The sequence below is a fragment of the Centruroides sculpturatus genome, unplaced genomic scaffold, assembly GCF_000671375.1.
Source record: "Centruroides sculpturatus isolate CEXI.00-Female unplaced genomic scaffold, Cexi_2.0 scaffold502, whole genome shotgun sequence".
Taxonomy (NCBI): Eukaryota; Metazoa; Arthropoda; class Arachnida; order Scorpiones; family Buthidae; genus Centruroides; species Centruroides sculpturatus.
This window is the reverse complement of record NW_019384630.1, coordinates 219,178-238,929: the sequence shown is the minus strand read 5'-3', so window position 1 is coordinate 238,929 and position 19,752 is coordinate 219,178. Positions and strand designations below refer to the sequence as shown.

Genomic DNA, 19,752 nt, shown 5'->3' with positions numbered 1-19,752 from the left:
TTTTCAATTTGATCAATTTTCTGGAACGTTTACAATCGTTCTATAATCGAACCAATATGCAATAACAAATTCGAATTTAAAACGGTTCGAACATTTTTAAAATCGAAATAGATAAAAATATTTATAACAATATCTAAAATGTTATCAATTTAATACACCTAAGTACTCAATGAAGACTAAATGTAGTTGAAAACAAAAAATCGCATCTAAAATGGTACAGTAGAAGCCGTTTTTCCGGTTAAGCATTAATCCTCCCCTCCCCCCCCGCGGGGGAATTTCGAAAAATCCCTTCTTAGTGTGCGTTAGTGGAGAGGGAGAGCATTAAGACTTAACCGGAAGAACGTCTTCTACTGTACCATTTTAGATGCGATTTTTTGTTTTTATCTGAGTTTTAGTAGGGTAGACCATGGGAATGCACACTAAGAAGGGATTTTTCGAAATTCCCCCGCGGGGGGAGAGGGGAGGATTAATGCTTAACCGGAAAAACGGCTTCTACTGTGCTATTTTAGATGCAGTCTACACAGTTAGGGTACGTCATGAAAACGCACACTAAGAAGGGATTTTTCGAAATTCTCCCGCGGGGGGGGCGAGGGAGAGGATTAATGCTTAACCGGAAAAACGGCTTCTACTGTACCATTTTAGATGCGATTTTTTGTTTTCAACTACATTTAGTCTTCATTGAGTACTTAGGTGTATTAAATTGATAACATTTTAGATATTGTTATAAATATTTTTATCTATTTCGATTTTAAAAATGTTCGAACCGTTTTAAATTCGAATTTGTTATTGCATATTGGTTCGATTATAGATCGATTGATCAAACTGAAAATAGTTAGTTTGATTTTCGGCAATTCTCATTATTTTCAGCGGTAGGTGTTATATAACAATTACTATGATTGTTGAAATACTGAATATAAATGGGGTTTGTTTGCAAAACCACCGCTGGCGAAGTCGCGGGTAATAGCTAGTATATATATAAAACAACACTAATTTTTTATTTTTTCTAAGTTATTTTTAAGTTATTGTTACATTTTGTTATGTAAGTTAAGTTTTAGTGTCATTTCCCTTCTCTCTCTCTTCTGCCACCAGTTTACACCTCCACCGCCGTCTATCCTCAAAGGTAAAGTGCAAATAAAACTACATTTTTTTAATTAATTATTATTCTATTATGGTTATTTATACATTTGCAACTACAAAATGCATTTTTCAGTGTTTTCCTTACTATAGTTATTTTTTTAATGTACAGTGGAACCCCGGTTAACGAACGTCCTGGTTAACGAACTTTTATTTTTCAAAAATTTTGTCTCGGATAACGAACATAACGGTATTTTGTGTCAAATTTTAGTTGGTATTAGGCATGCGCAAGTTAAGCATTGCTTTTCCGAGTGTTTGTGCTGTACTTCTTTTTTCAGTTTTGTGATTTATATATTTAATCAATATGGCATCCAAGAAAGAAAAAAGTCATAGTGGCAAAAAACAACAACGCAATATGAACAACAATGCACTATCGCATTTGAGAAAAATTTTGATTAAAAGAGTAAGACAATCAACTTTAGATCAATTTCTTGTTCCTTACAGAAAAAGTTTGTTTGTTAAGTTATGGCAACGCAACACTTGGGCGATCCGCCTAGGGGGAATGCCTTCTGGGAGGTGTTTTTAAGGGAAACTTGCCCCTATTTAGGCGATACAGACGTGGAGAAAACTCGGAAAACTCCACGTGGCCATTTCGTCTGAACAAGGTGCGAACCCACGAATGAACTCCCCGTGTTCAAGGTACAAAGACCACTTAGCCACTGGTGGGTTTTTTATCGAAAGAGACTTCGACTCGAAGAATCTACCAATGAAGTGCTACCCGTTATTTTTTGGAGGGGATTCCCCTTCTAAGCATTAAGGTACGTACATCTCCACTTTTCTGCCACCAACTACAACAAACGAAGGTATGTACAGTGCTATTTTATTAAACAAAGTTTACATGTTTGTTGCTGTAATGATAGATACTACGTTTTCCTACATTTTCATCAAAGAAAATTACTGTATATTACAAATAAAATCACAAAAATTTTGGAGACTAGAACGGATTAATTGCATTTGCATTAATTTCTATGGGAAAAATTGCTTCGGTTAACGAACAATTCAGTTAACGAACGGAGTCGCGGAACGGATTAAGTTCGTTAACCGGGGTTCCACTGTACTACTTAGCTTTAATTTGAGTGTGCTTTTCATATTGGAATGAATTATTTGGTTTTACATATAATCGTATGGGGAAAAATGATTCACCTTACGACATTTTCATGATACAATCTCAGTTTCGGAACGGATTAATTTTGTATCCTGAGGTACCACTGTATATGGATAAGTAAAATGTTCATTAGTTATAATATCTGCCATTGATAATGTTAGAAAGCTAGGAAATTGACAATCATTGACTAGAATTGGTCACATAACCAGTGGTGATATTCAGCGGGTTCGCACAGGTTCGGCCGAACCCGTTGTTAACATTTTCAAAGTTTTCCGAACCCGTTGTTAAACACACGTAACATTTCTCAGTGGTTTTGTTTCTTTTAAAAAAGATATTAAAATATACGTATTATACTCTGTAACACTACTAAACTAGAGCCTTATACCCTGTTCGCCTAGTGCAACCTCCATCGACCGTTTCAATCTCGACTAAAACAAGGTTCAATCGCAATCTACTCGAGAGAGTTCTCGAAACTAGATCCAGTCATAAGAGAGATCCCACAATCCCACGCCCGCGAGAAAATACAAGATGGCTGCGGAACACGTGTCGGGCTATCAACAGCGAAATAAGAAAGATATCGTATTTCGAGAGACGATGACATCTGTCTATTATTATAATAATACCTAACGATAAAATTAATGATTTAAAAAAGTTTTTCTTGTTTAACTGCTTTCCCTATGTCTTTTTCTGATTAAAAAAAGGCAATTTTTATATTTATAAAATACTTTGAATGAAAAATATTAAAATATGTACAAAATAAACCATTTTGAACACTCTTTTTTATTATTTATAAAACAATATAGTTCTGGCATAAACAATGTTAAATTTTAACTGACTTAATTTTGCCAACGCATCTTTTTTATTTATATGGGTATCTTAATTAATTAAGGTCAGTTTTTTGCGCTAATATTGCTAATGCACCATTTGAGCGAAAAAAAATTGTTAAGGAAAAATTTTCTGTTAGCGAACCCTTTGTTAAATATTTCGAATATCATCACTGCACATAACTCATCTGATGTCTCGTTGCTAGCACCCAGACTTATGTTCTGCTTTTTACATTTGATGATCTGGTCACTTCAGTCATTTTTTCAAAAATTAAATATTACTAGATATCTAAATGACTTCTTATGTAGCATTATGTGCTAGATTTTTGGTTTTTGGTTATGTATTAACTTCAGCTGAATTCTAATTATAATAGACAAAGTTTTATAAGTGTATTTTAACTTACATGTTTTGGAACATGCTAATTCTGATAACATTAAATAACTGATAACAACCTCCAACATAGGTAGATTCTATTATATTCTCTCTTTTTTCCTGCAGTTTTCAAATTGCAGATCAATAGATTTCCATTTCCACTGTCAATTGTCTGTCTATTCATCCTTCCTTAATCTCAAGAATGGAGTTACTGACCAGATATGAAAGCTTAGGGATTAACTATATACAAACTTTCCAATCTGGACTGGAAGTCAAATAACTTTTAAAATAAAATATGATTGAAAATTGTAGTCCAGCATTGTGACATTGTTACAATAAGTAATTTCTCATTATAAATTATATATCTTTTATAGTACAGTATTATGTATATTATTTTGTTGATTGTATATAATGTGTTTTGTTTTTACAAATAGGTTCATATGTTCAAAATCCCAGGAATTTCTGGCCAAAATCATTCGTTTCAACAGTGGAGATGAACAAAAAAACACACAACACAGTTAAGTCGGAAAAGAACATTTTAAAAAGAAAACAGAAGATATTGAAGAAAATACAGCAAAACGAAAACGCATTAGCTGCATTAGGAATCAGATATAAAATAAATGTAATTGTTTAATGAAATATTTAATGTTTTGATTGGGTAAACAATTATTCATTGTTATTGTCAAGTGTATATTATATTTTTTAGATATAGAGTTGCATAAGTTTTTTTTTTTAATTTTCTAAATGTTAGTAATACAGTCAAAACTCTGTTTTTGAACATGATTCATTTTTAAAAGTTGTTCTAAAACCAAAACAAATTTTCCTATAAGAAACAATACAAAATAGATTAATTTTGATCCCCAAAATAAATAAAGCCTTTTTTAACCATTTTAGCTATTTTCATTACCTTTCTAAAAGTTGTTCATTAAAAGTTCTTGCATTTAATTAATACTGTTAATTGTGTGGTAATGAGAAATGATAAAAATTTATATTTAATAATAAATTTTTATTTAATTTGACCTAAGCACCATTAAACACTAATTCTTAGTGTTTAATGGTGCTTATAGTGATGCCATTTATATTACATAAATGTCAATTAACATGGTTTTTATTAATTAATTTGATTTAAATTCATCTACGATGCATACAAAAAAACTGAAAACTGAATTAGTACCATAGACTGGGGTTACTTTGGTATGGTTTTGCACTTTTTGCGCCCCTCTGTTCAAATGACTGTTACAAACCATTTTGCATTGTATTAGTTAGGTAAATATGATGTTTTCTTTAAATTCTCCAATATTTTCACTCGCAGGTTAAGAGTTTAAAAATACTCCCACCTTTTTCTTGTTCTAAAGTTACCCTTTAAATAGGGGTAACTTTAGGACAAAGTTTTTTCTCATTTTTTAACAGTATAAAAATAGGATTGTCGCAATGTTAAACTGTTACAAATCTTCAAAAAAGACTTGAATATTAATATGTGAACTTAGGTTATTGCCAATGATTACTTTTGTACCATCCTGTCATTTAAGTTGGGCAGAAGCAGATTAATAAACCAGTCTTCAAACGATTCACCATCAAACCATCCTGATTTTGTTCTGCACCAGGTGGCCCAGGTGGACGATTTTCCGTTCAGGTAGTCCACATTTTTTCAGCTTTATAATTCACATTAAATGGGGCTATGGTACCTGCTGCGTTTCCACAAACCATTAGCGATGTACATGCTTTCAATGAATTTCGAATTTGTTCAAGATACTTGGTCTCACTCTTAGTAATAACTTTTGCTGATCCGGGATCATCAACCAAATTTGTTTCATCATAATTCCATATGTTTTGTGCTGGAATGCCTACTAACTTTTTCTCTAAATTATTGAAGAATGAATTTATTATTTCTTCATCAGTCGCAGCTCTGGCATAAGTTATATTTTTTGATGTTCTTTGTGTCAGCAAAGCTTTATTTCTTTTCATAAAACATTGAGCCCAATCAATGCCAGGAAAGTTATTAAACCTGGACTCTTTCCTTCAACTTCTGTCCAAATACAATTTTATGGCACATTGCAAAACAAACATTGTCATAGGAAATCCAAATGTTTACAAAACAATAGCATGTGCTACAAATAACTTTTTCTTCCTCATTTATAAATACAGCTTGTCGACCAACTTTATGTGTATGTGCTTCCCCTGAACTTTTATTAATATAGTATTTTTAGGAATGCCAAATTTTAGTGATGCATTCCAGTACGACAATGATTTATCGTTTATAGCTGCAACAGCTGCTGCAAGGTTCTCCTCTGTATAATTTTTATACGCCCTCATCCCAAGGGTACATTTGTAAATCTGTCCCATTATATCATAAACCTAAAAGAAAAACAAAAAAAAATAGACTTTTTATCTGAACAATAACATTCGGGGTAATTTTGGGACAGTCCCAAAGTTGCCCCTTATATGTAAGATTTTTCAGTAAAGTATAACCAAATAATTATTTTAAAATATTATAAAGCACTTGATTATAATAGATTATGATTATCTATTTCAAAATATTTAACTTTTTTGTTTTCAATAGAAACTGTAGAGTTTTCTCAACGAATAATAGTTTTTGGAGCATGTGTTGATCAAACAAAGCATAACCTAACTAAAAATGGCTGCTTAAAAGGCGGGAAAACAAACAGCTTCTGGGCCTTGATACTACATGGCAGCACAATAGGAGCATTAGAACCAATGACAACAGTTTGTATATTATTGAAATGGCAGTGGCATTGACTTTAAATTCATTCAAAACAGTGATTGTCCTAAAGTTAGCCTACATGTCACAAAGTAACCCCAGTCTATGGTATCTTTCTCACATGCGCATTGAAATCTAATTTAAATAGCAGCATCATTGATGATTTGTGTCATGTCTAATGGTGTGAGGAGATCTTGGTGCCACTAACTTCTGAATCAGTTCCTGCCAATGATTGGTTGGGCTGTTGACTTTTTTTAACATAGAAAATAGGGGGAGTTGACCATCTCTACCATCTCTCTCTAATCTGTGGCCAGCTCTTGCTGAGTAGGTTGTTTCAGCAATCAATGCAATTATGAGTTTGAAATTCTGTTTTAGAACTGATTTGTTCAAAAAGTGAGTCATTCGAAAATCGAGGTTTGACTATATAGATTTATTATTATTATTATTATGTTGGGTTTAGTGGGTTATACTTGGTTGATACCAGTGGCTGTGTACTATGCTGGACCAGAGTCAAGGCATAGCAACCAAAAGAAAACTAAAATAAGTGTGTCAGTGTCAGTATTCAGGAATTTTCTAACAATATGGCATGTATTCAATCTAGTGACCTTCTGTAGTGTAATGTATGTATTTCTATTCGATTGTAATGTTCCTAGGCTTTTGTGTAGTGTGTGTTGTATCACACCTGTACAGGAGAGAACGACAGGTACAATAAGCATCCTATCCATCCTCCACAGATGCTTTATTTCCTGGGCGAGTTCTGTGTACTTGCTAATTTTTTCAGTGATTGTGTTTTGTACATTGTGAGTGTTTGGAATGACTATGTCTATAATGTATGTGATTTTATTGTGTTTGTCAATGAGAGTGATGTCTGGTCTGTTGTGGTAAATTGTTTTATCTGTGATTATGGCTCTGTTGTAGTACAGTTTGTGCGTGTTGTTTTCCAATACTGTCTGTGGAATGTATTTGTAGTATGGTTCGTGGATGTCTAATAATTTGTGTTTGTTTGCAAGTTCTTGGTATATTACATTTGCTACTTGATTATGTCTGTGTAAATAATCTGTCTGTGCCAGGAGCTTGCACCCAGATGTAATGTGTTTTATAGTTTCTGGTGTAATGTGACATTTTCTGCATGTGACGTTTGTGAGTGTTGTATCTTTGAGTATGTGTTTTTTGTAGTTTTTAGTATTTATGACGTGATCTTGTATGGCAATCATGAATCCTTTCGCCTCCCCACAGAGGCATCCCCGATCTAACCAGCTGTTTGACGCATTGATTTATGAGCATACCTTGCATATAAACTTCTCAAAACCTGATGTTATTAATTAACTCTTTAAACTCTGAAAATTTCTTTTTGTGTACAGTATCTGGATACAAAATTGGTTTTATCCATCAGGCTAGGTTTTAGTAGTTGGAATGGTTCATTCTTCTTTTCAGTAGTGGAAACATTCAAATTTGTTTTAGGTGGAAGAATGGCATGCAGGAAAAATTAGTATCTTCTTAAAATAATAAAATAGAATTTCAAAAAATACAAAATAAATCTTTAATATATTGCAAATTAATTTTCAAGTCTGTGAAAAAAATTTTATTGTCACATATAAATTTTTTACTTTTGGGAATTTTTACTCAAGAAGTTGACAAGTTCTTGTCTCAAAGATGAAGGTTTACTTTATTATACAGAAGTGTGTTGGCTCTCCTGTCATAAAGTTTTAAAACACTTTTGGAAACTTTGCAATGAAATCAAAATGTTTTTAGAAATGAGAGTCAGCAGAACAACAACAAAAAAAACTAGTTGCAGGATTTGGTCTTAATTACAGATATTATGTGGAATTTAAATAAAGTGAGATTTAAAACTTTAGAGCCAAAATCTACTTTTCCTATTTCTATGGGACTGCATTAAAGCATTTGAGTTAAAACTTGGAATTTGGAAAACAAATTGCAAAATTGTGATTTAGTTAATTTTCCTACTTGTAAAAATTATAAAGAATTCATAATACTCAAAGCTGGAACTACCACAGTATATACATAAGACTCTGCACATACACACTTATCCAGCATTTTAATAAACAAATGTTTTTGGCCTGATTGATAAGCCTCCATTGGGTTTTTAAATAGAGATTCTATTTTTGGAACATAGTTTTTAAAAAAATGTAATGTAATACTAGTGTGATTTTTGATTATCAAAATTTATGATAGAAATAAAACAAAATATAAAATAGAATACAATTCGTAAATCACACCTAAATTCAAAATTTCCAGCAAATAAACATCAAAAATACACTTCGAACGTTTTCGGCCACTAAATTTATAGGCCTTCTTCAGGAAATACAAACTGGAAAAACCGTTCTATAAGTAGAACTTAGCTGCTTTTTAAATTTTAAAAGAACGAAAAACGGCTGTGACATATGGTGTATGACGTATATTATGAGTCAAGATAGCGTTTCCACGCTGATGATACAGGAATGACATCCGTGTTGATGCAGTTTCCACTCCTGCTCGCCTTGTAGATCTCTATTGCTTCCAAAATTTTTATATCCTGCCTGTCAAAAACCTTGTGTATTAGCTTGGCCTGGTCCCAACGGGGAAATCCCCAGATCGCTGGCATACCGTGCTAAAGCTGTATTGATGTTACCTTTTAGCATGTCATATTTGTGATCTTTTAGTCTTGCTTGTAGAGATCTGTATATGCTATCTTGACTCATAATATACATCAGGGGTGTCCAACCTTTTTGTTTCTCTGGGCCGCATTGGAAGAAGTCAAGGAGTTTTGGGCCACAAGTATATATTATATATACTTCTGGCCCAATATACAAGTATATTTAAGGATTAACATGTCTAGATTATAATAATAAGTATTAAAACTTTGTCACGAAACAGGATATTTTAAAAAATTACTTCTACAGACACTTTCAATCTTTACTTAGAAATAGATAAATTCATTTATTTGATAAAACGCAAATATTTGGTTTATTTGAGTCTCTGATTAATAAAATGCGAAGAAACACCATTTTAAAGTGCATTTTTATTCAACTAATATATTTATAAATGATATGTAGCCCCAAAAGTAGCCAAAGCGCCAAATGATATTTTTTTTACGTTAAACTAAAAAAAGTAGCCACATTTGGCCTACATTTGGTTCAATTTAGCCAAATCTTGCAACGCTAGAAGGAATGCATAAAGCTGGAGTTTTGACTCAAAGGATTATAGAGCCAAATTCGGAAAAAGAAGAGAAAGGACAAAAGATAAAGAAGTGAGAAAGGTTGGAAAATTAAGACTCAATATTTGCCTAACAGAAGAACTATTTAACTTTTCTGACAACTTTTTATCTTTTGTCCTTTCTCTCCTTTCACCAAAATTGGGTCTATAATCCTTTGAGTCACAACTCCAGCTTTATTTAGTAATCCTTCCTCATTCACACATCTCCAAGTACATGAAAATACAGTAATACCCTGAACTTACGCGATAGGTGGGACCGAGCGATAACCGCGTAAGTCGAATTCGCGTAAGTCGGGGTATATTTACACAATTTGTGTAAAATCCAAATCTGATGTATGTAAGCTAATAAATGTTCTCGTTAACCTTATCTCGCCTTTTGATTCGTTCACGGTTACAAGAAATCACCACATATAGTCTCTCAAGTCTCCTTAGATATAACAAACACAGAAATAAATAACACAAAATAAATTGTAACTATGTGTCGATTCCGCGCGACACGTCCAAACATGTAAGCTAAACAATAGTGTGAGAGGAGTGAGTAAGCAAGAGTTGCGTGGCTTTCAAACAAAAGACGAATCGACGAGATTTGAAAATCGCGTAACTCCGGGTTTGCGTAAGTCGAGGTATTACTGTATTTCATTTCCACTCAAAACTAAAATATGAATAAAGGTTTATGGCTTTGTGAAACTTCTTTTCTGAGTTTATGCTGTTGAAATAAATAAATTAATTAATTAATTAAAACATTTGTCGGTTTTGTTTACACCATTATTGGGCCGCATTGGAACTTGTTTTGGGCCGCATGCGGCCCGCGGGCCGCGGGTTGGACACCCCTGATATACATCATATACCATACGTCACAGCCGTTTTTTGTTCTTTTAAAATTTAAAAGGCAGCTAAGTTCTATTTATAGAATGGTTTTTCCAGTTTGTATTTCCTGAAGAAGGCCGATAAATTTAGTGGCCGAAAACGTTCGAAGTGTATTTTTGAAGTTTATTTGCTGGAAATTTTGAATTTAGGTGTGATTTACGAATATTACAGTTCCAGTTTATGGTGAGGTTGTATTTATTTAGAATACAATTAAGAATAAAAATAAAGTAACAAAAGAAATCTCAATAAAGCATTATCAATTAGGCCAAAAACATTTCTTTTTAATTAAAAGTAATTGCTGGAAAAGTGTGTTCAATGTCTATATATATTATAAAGAATTATAAGGTTGCAATTTCAGGAAATAAAATCTACAAATATTTAAAAATTATTAATTGAATTTGAAAACTGATTTCAAGGATTCAAGGCATTTGAAAATGATTTTTTACTGTTTAGTGCTCCTTTTTCTTTTAACACTGTAGAAGCAAAAAGAAACATCTAAGAGGAATTGATTGAAATCCAAAGCAACACTGCTAAAATAAACGTATACTGAAGTTGGTATTTGAGACTATCTATACTTGTCTGAACATATTATTAAAATGCATGTTTACTGCAAGAGTGTTGGCAATGTTTGATAGTACATACCTATGTAAACAATTAGTTTCTATTTTAAAGACTAATAAGAGTTCACATAGAATGAGATAAACAAATGTGTATTTAATATCTATATTAAAAACATTGCAAAAAATTGCACTAGATACTGATAAAATTGTTTCTGCCAGAAGATACCAAGTTTCTAGTCAAAAATATTAACTTTTTAAATTTTTATATGTCCTTAAGGAGAAATAAATGTAAAATTTAAATAAGTTAGTTTTGAATACAGGTATACCTCGCCTTACGTCAGTAATTGGTTCCAGGAGAACGACTTAAGTCGAATTTACTTGTCTCGGAATGTAATTGTCACTAGGCTAAACCGTAAATTACCATTTCCGGTTCTGTATTTTATTTATTAATGCATTTTTAATAATATATGGTTAACAAGGATTTATTTTAAGCTTACATACAAATAAATTTTAGTTTTTAATATAGTACAGAAAAAAGTAATCTAAATTTACGAATGCATGTACTGTAAATACAGTACATACTTGTAAATGTATATATTTTAATATGATTTTATGCGCTTTAAACATTTTTTAGCGATATTACGACTTCAATATTTGTGGCGGACAGACGTAAAGTCAAATAAAATGACTTAAATTTGATTTTTATTATTCCATATACTTTTTTGACAAACGACGTATAATCGGGAACGACGTAAGTCGAGGTATACCTGTATATATAAGACTTTTTTCTCTGTGGCCCACACTCAAACTGTATTTGGTGGTATATGAGTTTGACAGACTGTTGTAAGAAATTTAAAGTTGATTAAGACAGTTAAGCATAAAACAAGTAAAAAAGAGAAAAAAAATTATTTTTGACAGAATGATTTATATTATAAAGTTTTCTGAACCATCAATTACAGAGTAACTGGCACAATGTCTAATGAATGAATACACTGAATGAAACAAAGAAAATGGAGACTTTAGTATTTTTGCTTAATTTATTGCATCAAATATTATAATTACATATAGAAATATATAATTCCAATAAAAAAAAAAAAAAAAACCTTTGTAACTCCAGTGATACTTGTTTATACATCAGCGAACGTTTTCGACCCCATCCGGGTCTTCATCAGGCTATGTTTATGAGGAATTCGAATGCGTATGGAACAGAACATTAAAACGGACTTAAAGTGATTCAAAATTTCGAAAAACAAACTTAAGAATAAACGTGGAACGTTGCGCATGTGCAACCATTCATTTGCGAAATGGCGAACACAACTGAAAATAGGAAATTCAACAAATCAGTTACGGGGGTGGTTTCCCTCATAACAAAACTTCCACGTGCCTGATATCCTGACTACATCCCTGGAATTAATGCACGTGCCGCGTAATCCTGCTTTATATATTTCAAGAGTCTCCATGGCTCTCAATTGATCCGTACGATGAGAGATCCTGATCATACGGGCACTTTGTAAGTCAGCTGTGATTCCCGGTTCCGTGGCAACCGTTTTTTCAAAATTTTGAATCTCTTTAAGTCCGTTTTAATGTTCTGTTCCATACGCATTCAAATTCCTCATAAACATAGCCTGATGAAGACCCGGATGGGGTCGAAAACGTTCGCTGATGTATAAACAAGTATCACTGGAGTTATGAAGGTTTTTTTTTTTTTATTGGAATTATATATTTTCCTCTGGTGTATAAGAAGTTTGTTTCTTACATATAGAAAATTATTTGTGTATAAATCAATCTAATAGTAATTATACCATGTATCTATATGAGTGTTGTTGTAAAATATGATGATGTATAATGTTCCTGTTTACATGGTCTAAACATAGTACACAGTTCCTTTACAACATAACAACACAATTGAACTTTAATTTCTCAAACAAGCGAGTAACACTCAGGCACCTGACAATTATTTTATAATCACAACACTGGTTCTTGACCAGCCACACAGCTATACACTCTGGTAAGCACACTGGTCAGCTCCCTGGTCAGCACTGACTTGACACACCACAAGGGAAGTGCACAATTTCTCCCTCTCTAGGTGGGACAATCTCACCCCGCATTCTTAGGAATATGGTTACATCAACCCACCTGACACATGTGACAGAGCTGCAGACTGTCCATCAACGCTTGATAACATCCACACAGCTGACATGTGTTACAATTGAACTTAACAAGTGTATAACAAGCTTTTCAAAATACAGTAAAAATATTTTTTTCATATATTAAACTTTTTAAAATCATCTTTCAGATAAATAACAACAGAAAAGATGAAAATGAGAAAATGGAAGAAAGCTCATCAATAAACCAGCAAGATGATGATGATAAATCTTTTGAAGCTACTAAAACAGAATTAGGAAAAGAAATGGAAATTGACAAAAATGAATCCTTGACAAAGAAAGAGCATACTTTAAAAAGGAAAAAGTCAACAAATAAGATAAAAAATAAGGAAAGTAAAATAGCAAAATTTGAAAAGGAGATTGAAATAGATGATACTGATGAGATAGTTAATGAAGTAACAGATAAAGTAATGAAAAATACAAAATTTTCTCCAAAAGAATGCACAAAAACACCTGACATCATTAAAAATGTTAAAATTGAGAAGGAAACTTCCAAACAGGCAAGAGAGAGGAATATAAAATCTACAAAATTAACTTCAGAAAACAGTATAGAAATTAATGATAGTTATGTTTCAGCTGAAAAAGATTCAAACAAATTTTCAACACAAAAGAAAAAATATTCTGATTCTGATTTTAGTGATTTCAGAGAAGAAATAAAATATACAAAATTAACTCCAAAACGTCATACAGAAAATAATGATAGCTCGGTTTCAGTCGAAAAAGATTCAAACAAATCTTCAACCCAGAAGAAGAAGAAAAAGCATTGTGATTCTGCTTATAGTGGCTTTACAGAAGAAATGAATACAAGTAATTTTGATGAAATGAAGAATACAAAATTAACTCCAAAAAGTCATACAGAAAATAATGATAGCTCAGTTTCAGGCAAAAAAGATTCAAACAAATCTTCAACCCAGAAGAAGAAGAAAAAACATTGTGATTCTGCTTTTAGTAGCTTTACAGAAGAAATGAATACAAGTAATTTTGATGAAATGAAATATACAAAATTAAGTCCAAAAGAGAGTTTGGAAAATAGTAAAGATCAGACGGGTTCAAAGAAAACTCCAAAACAAAAAACAAAGAAAAATTCTGATTCTCACAGTGATTTTGCTGAAGATATGAATTTATGTAAAGAGGAAACTAAACATACAACACTCTTTTTGGAAGAAAAATTTGAAAATGATGAATTTGTTAAAGTTAAGAAAATTTCAGAAAATGAGACCAAAGCCATGTGTGACATTGATAAAGATATTAAGAATCAAAAAATATCAACTGCAAATATTGAAGCTTCCAAAACTCCTTTATCAAAAACATTACCCAAACGATCACCTAAACCTAGAACATGTAAGAAATCTAAACAGTTAAATATCACAGATGATTGTGTAATAGTGGAAATGCCAGATAAAGAAAAGAAGAAAATAGAAAAAAGTGATGAGAAAGAGATTGATAAAGATAGAAAAATTACTGGTATTTTGAGTAATTCTGGAAAAAAGAAGAAAAATAGGAGTTGTAAAAAACAGTCTACAGTCAAGTTTAATGAGAAAAATTTGGATAATTCAATGAATGTAAAATCTGATTTTCATCAATTAAAAGATTCAACAACAAGGAAAACAAGAAAAAGTGAGAGAGATATTCAGGCACTTTCTTCTTCTTATATTGAAAGTAAAACAACTCTTCCAAAACGATCACCAAAATTTCGAAGTTGTAAGAAATGAGATTGTTGTTTAAACAATGTAATGTCTGTATATATATTTTTAAAATAAAAACTAACAGAATTAAAACATAATTCAGATTAAATTGATATATTCTTCCAAACTATTTTCTTACTTAAGATAATTAAGGATCTTTAAATATTAGATTTACTTATAATAAGATCATTACTTATTTCTTAAAATATCAGCTTCAATGTTGGAAAGAACTTCTAAATAACATTATTTTTTCGTATCATAAGTCATAGTTTTAGCAGTTGAGATATCACATGCATCATTAGACAAACTTATTTTCTTGTGTCTACAAGATAGATTATCAAATTGTTAATAGTAAATTTTATAAAGATTTTATTATCTATCTGGTATATTCATCTACATCAGTGTTTTTCAACCTTTTTCATTGCGTGGCACCCCTGATTGAAAAATAAAAAATCGTGACACCCTTGACCAGCGGCGGATCTGAATAAGGGGACTAAAGGGCCAGATAAATTTTTTGCGAAAACGAATATTACACGCAATGCTGGGGTGGGGTCCGGGGAGGAAGTCCCTCCCCGAAGTTTTTGAGTTTTCGAGGAAGTCCCTCTCCAAAAACTTTTAAAAATTGACAATTTGAAGTAGCATTCTAATGCAAAAAAACAGCGTTTCTATGTGTTCAAAATCAAAATTTAAGTCCATTGAATTTTGTCGAAATAACTATATGTAAAATAATAGTCTCTCTATTGTTTTTTAAATTTAGTTTTATTATCAAATATATCATCATTTTATATTATTATTTTATTGATAAACAATTTTTAAGTTTTTTTATACTATTTTGATGTATATATAAAATAAATATTTCATTACTTTTTTCTTATCTTTTTCATATCAATTTAAAAAATTTAAATTAAAAAAATGATAATAAATTGTTTATTTGTCATCATTGCTTTTGAATACTATGAAAGTACTGTAATATGCATCTACATTGTGCAGGCTTTTCAAAGTGCAATGCAACGCTTTTTAAAGTACAAGACACAAATGTCCATGTCGTTCTTCTCTGCTGGTTGGCCCGGTACTGGGACTGGAAATGTGAAGGCCAAGTAATGTGGTTTGGGCGAACTCGTGACAAGTCGTGCGTAGACGTAGCGTGAACATTACATTAACATGCGATTAGTTATCGTTTCTTTGCTTACTAGATATTTCATAGCAAAACAGAACTAACAATGAGTTATCTTGAACTACACTTAAGTAAATTTCCAAGAAAATGACTAAAGGCCCTAAACTTTGCGACACCCCAATCGTGGCGTCGTGACACCCTGGTTGAAAAACACTGATCTACATGAATATATCAGTATATTTTTTTTTGTTTCTCATCGTCATGGGAGAACACACTGGTAACAGGTTTGAAGATATTGTTAATTTATACCAGTATGCTTATGTATAAACACATATTCATCTGATGAGGGCACAACCAAACCACATGAAGGATCAATAAATTGAAGTTATAGATTTATTTGTGAAATGTTTTGGAAATCTTAGGTGAGATGTTAGTTGTTGTCACAGATGTTGCTACTGTATTCTAACATACAGTAGCAACATCTGTGAGAATGTTGTCACCAGGTGCACAGCATGCAACACAAATAGAATCGTTTTTATTTTGTATGATGTTTTGAATGGTTCTGGCTTTGATTAATTTTAAGTTTTTATAAAAATCAAGCTGATTAACATGATTCTATTAGGGTTGTGTGCAACCTGCACTTCTGTGCAGGTTGCACACAACCCTAATAGAATCATTGCAAAGTATCTCTTATATTAGAACAAGTTGCCACCAGAATACAAGTTTTATCTTAGTAATTCTGAACAATAATAATATAAGCATTATTCTCATCAAGTCAAATTCATCCATTCTGTTGCAATAAGCTGATACTGCACTATTCCCTAATAGTTTTTAGTAATTTTTTGGAATTGGATTTAAATTAGATTTTAATACATTTAAATAGTATAATAAATATATTCATTAGTATATATAAATGGAAACTTGAAAATATACAGAACAAAATTTTAAGAACACTACTAGAGAAAAATACATGCAAGCCAGGATATATATCGCAGCATTCAGTAATGCTCAATGTCAGAAGCTGTAAAACAGGGTTTGTTGACTTAAGTAGCACTGGCAGTGGGTTAACATTACTATTAATATTTATTATCTGTAAAAAGAAATGCCCATGTAAAAGAAGATCTTGCTATTTTTAATTATGACTTTTTGATATTGAATATTCAAACAAAAACATCTGAGATGTAAAAAAATTGCACCAAGTAAAACTTATAACAACAATCAAAAATTTTCTTTGGTAAAGATAAACTTTGTTTTGAAGCAAACTGTAGAAAAGAATAACAAGAAAAAATCTTGTGGATACCACTGCCACGTGTGAGAAAGTCTTAAGCTTAAAATTTGAGCTTTTTAGACCCAGTAGTATTTTTCATACGAGTGTCTACAGTGCCGGATGAAGAAAACGAAAAAAATACAGTCCGTTTTTGGCGATTTTTGCACTTTTTAATTGCTTATATTTCGACAACAGCTTTATAGAAAATCTTAAAATTTTGCACACTACTTAAGAAAATAATTATCTTTTGAAGGAGATATTCAGAATAACTGCAAATGTTGGGGGTGGAGAAATTGACCCCCGAAAATCGGCAACTTGATTCCTATATATATATAGTCTAGTTAGTGACTTTTTTACTTGGCGGGGAGTCTCTACCGCAAATCCTGATACTATATATACATATAAGGTGCGTTTCAAATTTATATGGACACGAAAAAATTAAAGTAAAACCCAAATTTGCTGCATTAAGTGACAAATGTTTTATTAAAAATAACATGGATTTACATGTTTTCACACTGCAAAATAAGAATTTTAATCAAACATTAACATTTTGTCACTGAAAATAATATTTTTGAAAATTTTGTACAAAAAACTGTTACATATTTATCTGGACAGGTTTCAAATTGCAAAGTTTTCTTACAATTTAATTAATGGCCAATGTAACCACCATTTAACTTAATTACATTAATATCAATAAAAATATCCACAACCGTGAGGCAGATAATAGTGAGGGCTTATCAGACCAAATGATGGGCACAAACGCTCAGAGATCAAAGTGAAAAAAATTTAATAAACACAAATGGTTACTACATAAATATGAAAACCCAAAATGCATTTCGGACTGTTTTCTGACAGAAAATAGTCCCTCATCAGTTGGTGTTAGTTAAAGGTAATACCATAATAGAATTATACCATCCTTCGAAGGATGGTATAATTATATCTTTTAATAACTAAATTATCTTTGTGATGTAATGTCCACATGTACTGGTTAAACCATTAGAACCTGTAATTGTATCACATGTCACCATTTGTACACCAGATGTGGACTGACACACACCTCCCTCACTTCCACTCCCAGCACCTTGTTGTAAACTGGCACCTGCTACTCTGTCGTCTTACTTTTTGGTATGTACATTACCTGCTTGTATAACTTTAGTCTTTTAGCATTAATTAATTATTGTCTAATTTATAACTGTTTGTATCAGCACCCTGTATGTCATCCTACCATGCAAGGTCATGAAGATTTATTACACCTGTCTGCACTGATATTGCCTACTGCTCATACTGTTATATTTGGTATATATACTGTTATATTGGCATCTTCATCTTTATATTGTATAGTCTTAGGCATAGCCTTTATGTTCACCTTACTTTGTATAATTTTTAATATACCACCTACTTTAGATAATACTTACTGATGATGCTTACTACTCACACCATTACAGTGGTGTCCTCAACTTATATATTGTATAACTTTAAGCTTAGTTTTAAGTTGACCGTTACTTTGTTTAATTCTATTATGGTATTACCTTTAACTAACACCAACTGATGAGGGACTTTTCTGTCAGAAAACAGTCCGAAATGCATTTTGGGTTTTCATATTTATGTAGTAACCATTTGTGTTTATTAAATTTTTTTCACTTTGATCTCTGAGCGTTTGTGCCCATCATTTGGTCTGATAAGCCCTCACTATTATCTGCCTCACAGTTGTGGATATTTTTATTGATATTATTATATCAAGGGCTAGAAGCAACTTTTGTAATAATTTAGTTAATTACATTAAATACTCGATTAGGCATTGTTTCAATTATATTCTGAAGGAATTCAATCTTAATTAATATGTAAATTTTTCGACTATAAATTCGACTTTCATCTATTATCAGGACTTATTATACTGGTTTTACAGATAATATTACAAAGATTAACAGAAAACAATTTTTATTTTATTTCGTATACCTGTTCAATTTTTATTTTATTTCGTATACTTGTTCAAGAATTCAATCTTAATTTTAATCAAGAATTCAGTCTTAATTTTATTTCGTATACCTGTTCAATTTTTATTTTATTTTGTATACCTGTTCAAGAATTCAATCTTAAGTTTATCCCAAGCATCTGAAATTGTTGCCTTCAAATCATGAATTGTGGAAAACTGCTTTCCATTGGAATAAACTGTAAGAACCATCATCCCCAAAAATTTTCCATCGGATTCAGGTCAGGGCTTCTAGCAGGCCATGTCATCAGATTAATATTTTTACATTTAAACCACATTTTTGTTGATTTAGAGGCATGCACAGGGGCATTGTCTTATTGAAAGATTCAATTTGGTCTAGCTTCTAATAAATGATCTTAAAGCATGCCTTGATAGTTGATACTTCTCTGAATTCATTCTTTGAGTTATAAATGCTAAATCTGTGGTTCCATTGAATCCAAACACACCCCACATCATTATTGATCCCCCACCCATTTGGCATTTTGAAAATATTTGTTTTTCGGTTCTTAAATTGTGCCAATAATACTTCCAACTGTCTGGATCATCTAAGTTGAATTGTTTTTCATCACTGAACAAAACTTCAATCCATTCTTTGGATCATGTCATGTGTTTTTGTGTTCAATCAAGTCTGTCACTTTTGTGCTTTAATGAAAGTGGTGGCATTACAGCTTCTTTTCTGAATTTTAACATTGGAGATTTATTTAAAACACAACACTTGTGCTGCTACAAGGCAAGT

General features: G+C 31.7%; 1 protein-coding gene across 1 annotated transcript in view; it reads left to right on the top strand.

Moving 5' to 3' along the window:
• The window catches only part of LOC111625736 (nucleolar protein 4-like), a 39,433-nt gene extending 24,690 nt beyond the window's left edge, over positions 1-14,743 (top strand). The window contains exons 4-5 of the mRNA XM_023368954.1: positions 3,871-4,058; positions 13,092-14,743. Coding sequence (XP_023224722.1) covers positions 3,871-4,058; positions 13,092-14,672 — 1,769 coding nt within the window. The 3' untranslated portion in view covers positions 14,673-14,743. The remainder of the gene's footprint in view (positions 1-3,870; positions 4,059-13,091) is intronic.
• The last annotated feature ends 5,009 nt before the right edge of the window (positions 14,744-19,752 follow it).